This window comes from Alexandromys fortis, unplaced genomic scaffold, assembly GCF_014885135.2.
Source record: "Alexandromys fortis isolate MF-2015 unplaced genomic scaffold, M_Fortis_MF-2015_v1.1 scaffold_107, whole genome shotgun sequence".
Taxonomy (NCBI): Eukaryota; Metazoa; Chordata; class Mammalia; order Rodentia; family Cricetidae; genus Alexandromys; species Alexandromys fortis.
The window spans coordinates 6,216,823-6,222,212 of NW_026067987.1; the positions used below are offsets into that span (position 1 = coordinate 6,216,823).

General features: G+C 41.8%; 1 protein-coding gene across 1 annotated transcript in view; it reads left to right on the forward strand.

Moving 5' to 3' along the window:
- The window catches only part of Stx7 (syntaxin 7), a 13,091-nt gene extending 10,896 nt beyond the window's left edge, over positions 1-2,195 (forward strand). Inside the window, exon 7 of the mRNA XM_050159464.1 lies at positions 908-2,195. Within this exon, the coding sequence (XP_050015421.1) occupies positions 908-1,000 (93 nt within the window). The 3' untranslated portion in view covers positions 1,001-2,195. The remainder of the gene's footprint in view (positions 1-907) is intronic.
- The last annotated feature ends 3,195 nt before the right edge of the window (positions 2,196-5,390 follow it).

Genomic DNA, 5,390 nt, shown 5'->3' on the forward strand with positions numbered 1-5,390 from the left:
TCTCTCTCTCTCTCTCTCTCTCTCTCTCTCTCTCTCTCTCTCTCTCTCTCTCTCTCTCTCATCTATCTATCTATCTATCTATCTATCTATCTATCTATCTATCTATCTGTAAATTTTATTATTTATTTTATGTGCATTTTACTGCTCTAAAGGTGGTTAAACCCAGGAGATTGAAGCTTGAAAGTGAGGTGGACTAGAGTCTCGTGCAATAGCCAGCTTTATTCAGAGTACCAGGCGATTCATCCTCAAAATTAGGAAGAATCACCAGAGCAAAGTGTACAATCTCAAGGACAAGCCACACATGGCAAAAAACATTTAAACAAATAACAATAGCCAGGTGTAATGGATAATCTAAAGTAAATTGACTCCTATATGGAGGAGCACAGAAGCTCATTCCAAGAAAAATTCCATTTTTTTTTAAGAAAGTAAGGTCATAAAACTCTTGTCTTGTTTTCTCACAAGCACTCAGAATTCCTCTCTCACGACTCTATTCCTGGACCATGTCCTGACAGCGTGTGTTGGTGTTTTGCCTGCATATGTCTGTGCACTGCACGCATGACTTACAGACAATTGTGAGCTACCATGTGGGTGCTGGGAATTGAACCTGTGTCCTCTGGTAGAGTCGTCAGTGTTCTCAACCACCAAGCCATCTTTCCAGACCCAGTTTCTTCTTTCTTAAGCTCAACCATACTCCCAGGAATGCTACCAGCAATTAAAAATGAAAAAGCAACATTTATTCAAGAAAAATATTTCTTAAAATAAATGTGTTGTATAAGTTTTTTAAGAAGAAAAATCGCAACCCCGAATGCCAGGGCTGCAAACTCTTCCTGAAGTAGACGAGTTTCTCTCAGCTCCTGCGGAGTGGCCTCACCAAATCTGTCACTGTGTCTTGTTCTTGCTTCTGCAGCGCAAATCCAGGAAAACCCTTTGCATCATCATTCTTATCCTCGTGGTCGGAATTGTGATTATCTGTCTCATCATATGGGGACTGAAAGGCTGAATCGGGAAGGAGTGGACCGCTGCATGGCGTCGTCTAGGTTATGTAGGCAGATTCTTGTGATCACTTTCTACTGTTCTTAAGGCTGTGGTGTAAAGGATGGTCCCATACTATGTCTTTTTTGTTGGGGGAAGGAGGTTCTTTTGGATTCAATCTGATAATTTCTAATACTGAAGGTTTTTTTAAATACCATTGCTGGTATAGCATCCATGCTTTTTAGTTCAATGACTGTTGGATTTTGGTCACATTGTGTATGACGTTCATTTATAACTTATTTATATTGTTCGACTGAGTTTGGAAAATTATTTGATTGGTATGTGTATTCTGCTTGCACCCCTGCATTGTGTAACATGAACCAGACTGTGCTATCTATTTTTTTTTTAAATTCAGGTTTAAATTTGATTTGTCCAGCCACTATTCTCAATATCAAAACCATACCAATACCTACTTGTGGGACTTTTATCCCCTGTGGTCCACAGCGGAGTCAATCATTAGTGATCTTTCATTATCAGATTGCGTTTGTCCTCTCTGAATAGAACCCATGAACCAGTTCCCAGTGTGTATATACATTTCTGAGTATTGTGTAGGAAAGATGGATAGGATAGATTGTCTTCACATGTGGGCTGCTCAGTTCCATGTGTCCTGAGGAGCACATAGGGACTGGAATGTTTGGAGTAACTTGGAGGAATTGCCTGAAAAATCTCCACCCATATCTATTCTGTTTAGAGCTAAAGATTCCAATTTCTTATTGCACTGCACAGTCTTCATACTGTGGTTCTGCGTTCTACAGAATACTGATGAGATGTGTATCTTTGAGTCATCATCACAAAGTAACTTTCCCACACTTGCAGATTTGGGACTTAATTTTTGCACAAGTTTTGACACTTAAATTTATAGTTTATTTAGAGTGCCATTCTTTTTTTTTTAACCATATTTTATTAGAATAAGAATCAGATGTCTGCCAATGAACTCACTTGCCTTTTAAAATCAATGTTGAATGCAGTAATCTGAATGCTGTAAAAGGAGTTATCTCGTTTAACATTTGTGTTTTCATAATGTCATGTTATAGCAGTTTGCTAGTGAAGGCGTCGTTTAATGTGGCAGGCTCTGGAACTTTTAAATGGGAACAAGTGAAATAGTAACTAAATAATTGTATCCTTGCAAGCAGAATAAAGATGATTTCGGAGATGCCTGCTAACTCTGACTCTTGGGGACTCTTTTTGTGCGATTTGGGTTCCCTCACATTCACTGCTGAAGAAAACACGTGTGCTTTGTGGGGCCCTCGTCCACGTTTCTGGACCACTGGTTAACATTTTGAATTTCTGAGTATTAAATGAGTCATTTACTAGTAAGTAGAAGGTGCCTCACATCTCAGTATGGCTTTCTTTTTTCTGTAAAAGTGACAGCAGGAAATGGTTTTGTGAGAGATTGGTGGGAATGCGGAGGTTTTTCTGGTGCTAGAGTCAGACTGCTTCAGCCCCCTACAGCACCACGGTTAGGATACTCAATCCAAGGAGAGTTCATGCAGATGCTGCCAGGTCAGTGCCAGCCCCCCAGGCCTGGTCCCACACGGTCTTCTCTCCCAGATGTTCCTGGAGCATGCGCTGGGCCAGAGCTGCCCTCTTGTCGTTAGAGGGTTTCAGTGGCATCTGTGAACAGCTTTGTGCCAACTCTTCTCACTGACAACTTTGTTTTCATGTAGCTCATGCCCGTTTTCTGCTGTGCCCTTCATAGCGAGTGCCCCACAACAGCAGAGCGCTTTCAAAAACTGGGGATCACCTTAGCCACTGTACTTAAGGCTTGATCTTATTGTTTTAGATGACTCAGTAAGCAGTGATCTAAGACAGCAGCCTTAGCTGCTTGTATTCTTCTATAGCGCGCTAATCTGAGGAAAGTTTTACAAGATATTTGGAACATAAAACCTAGTTTTGACTGAAAAAAAAATTAAATGCAAAATATAACAGAAGAGCTAAGTGAGAAACCAAAAAGCTGGAGGTTTCCTTAGGCCAGTTTAAGAATTCCTCTGAAATGTTGTCTTAAAGTCTTTTATTATTGAGGATTTCATATCAACATATAATGAAATCCGTTGTATGTCATATTTATCTGCTCCACTAACTCTGCCCGTATCCTCTTCAACATGTTTCCATCCCAACTCTATGTGGTTTTTTCATTATTCATTTTACTTAATTTTTTATAGCTCACAAAGTCCTGTTAGGTACCGATGCGTGAGTGCGGAACCCTCTCTGGGAGCATGGAATTCTACCCATGACCACTTCCTTAACAAAGATCACCCCCACCCCTAGCAACTATAAGCTGCCACTAACTTCTCAGTAAGGGGTGGGATGTGGAGATCGACTATCCTGCCTGTGGTAGTTTGGCGGACTTGATCATGTGCCACTCCTGTGCAGGGGTTCCCAGCTGCTGTGAGTTCATGGGTGTAGCGTGTCCAGAGCACAGCAGTGCACAGCGTCCCTCCCCGTCCTCCGGTTCTCACACTTCAGCGCGTCTTCACCCTGGAAACTGAAGCGAGAGCTTTCTATGACTGAGCATGCCTGGATCTTATTCAAGCTGAAGGAATTTCCCCACTGAGTGCCATGTTGTTCTGTGTTCCCACCGGGTCTCAGTGAGATTACCTGGACTCTTAAATTGAATGACAGTCTAACGTTAAAGTGTTTAGGTTGTTAAAATATAACAAAAAATATAACTTTGCAGAAGAGTTGATAGTGAAAGATTAACTGTTCCCTTTGAATATAGTACAGTGTTTTTCAGTGGGAACGGCATCTCCTGTTACAGATGTGGGCACAATCAGGGCAAAGGATGGAACAAGAAGCCACATGTGCTGTCTGCAGGAGGTCCCCTGGGCCACATACCAAGGACCACAACAATATCTGTAGTGGTGACTGCTAACACCATGCCCTGAAGATATCACCCTTGGGCCAGTCATGGTCCTTACCACTTTTGGTAAAATTTTGTATCCAGAATGTTTTAAATACCAATATGTTTAGATAAATCTCTAATGAAAACAAAATGTCTCAGTTCAGTTTTGGCTCGTGAAATGGGTTTTAGCAAAAAAAAAATCACTCAGAATATTTTGAACTTTGTATAGTTTTTGTTTCTTCATGCAGAGACGTGAAGTTCATGGTGAAAAATAAAAAGTCATTGCCACATGTAAGAAATCAATTTGATGTTGCCTGGACAGTGTGTCAGCCGTTCCTGGGAATTGTCCTCAGTGCTGGAGCGAGCAGTGACTTTTTCTCCAGCCCCAAAAAGTGGTGTGTCTGTTAGGACAGCAGCTTCCAGCAGTTTCTTTCTACTTCACTTCCTGTGTTCCTCCCCTCAACAGTTTCTCAACAGATACTTGACTTAATTTGGCATAATTTGAGGTCAGCTTTTTGCTAGGGTTCTACATGTCTGGGCATAAAGACTATGCCTGAACCCAGCGAATATAGTCCTTTTTATTTGACATAGAAAAAAAGCGCTTAGAATAGGGCCTCGGGAGGCGGCTCAGTTGGTACAATGCTAATGTATCACCCACAGGGCCATGGGCTCAGTCTTTTTTTTAATTGATTTTATTGAGCTATACATTTTTCTTTGCTCCCCTCTCTTCCCCTCTTCTCCCCTTCAACCTTTTTACCACACCACATGAAGTGGAATCGGAAATGATCAGAAGTTCAAGGCCATCTTCCTTAAACTACAGTTTAAGGTCAGCCTGGTCTACACTTTATGTAGCATAAGAAAATGGTAGGAGGGAAGGGAAGAAAGGGAGTGCGCAAGGATGAATCACTCCGGGGCCACTGGGCGCTTAAACAATTGGCCGTACTGCTCTCTGGACCCGCCTCTCTTGTTGCACCTATTGCCCACTCGTAAAGTGACTGAGTTTCATTTTCTTTTCTCATTTAAAAAGACCTCTAGAAAATCAAGTTTTCTAGAAAGAATCCATTTTGACAGTCCATCTGAAAAGCCACCAACTGTTCTGTCTGAGGCTGGACTCGTATCTGGTATAACAGATCCCACGTTTATAAGGCATTCACAGAATTACTGCTTCCAGTAGAGGGCAGAACTATGTAAGGAAGGAAGCAAGGGGAATTTAGAATCTATTGCAACGCAATACCCTCCAACAAATGCATTGAGCATGCGCCTTGCAAAATATATCACAATGTTTTAAATTGAGCTTTACCCCAACCTCAGCGGCTGCTGTTTATTGTTTTGTCTTGTCTTTAGTGAAAAGGGGGCATAGAAGAAAATCCTCAGCCAGGCAGTCATCCATACTGGGAATCGTGGCACTTGGGAAGCGAAAGCAGGAAGGTGGGGATTTAATACTAGCCTCCACTGAGCACACAGAGAGGTCCAAGCCAGGTTGGACCCTGTCTTAAAAACAGCCAGAAAGTGGAGA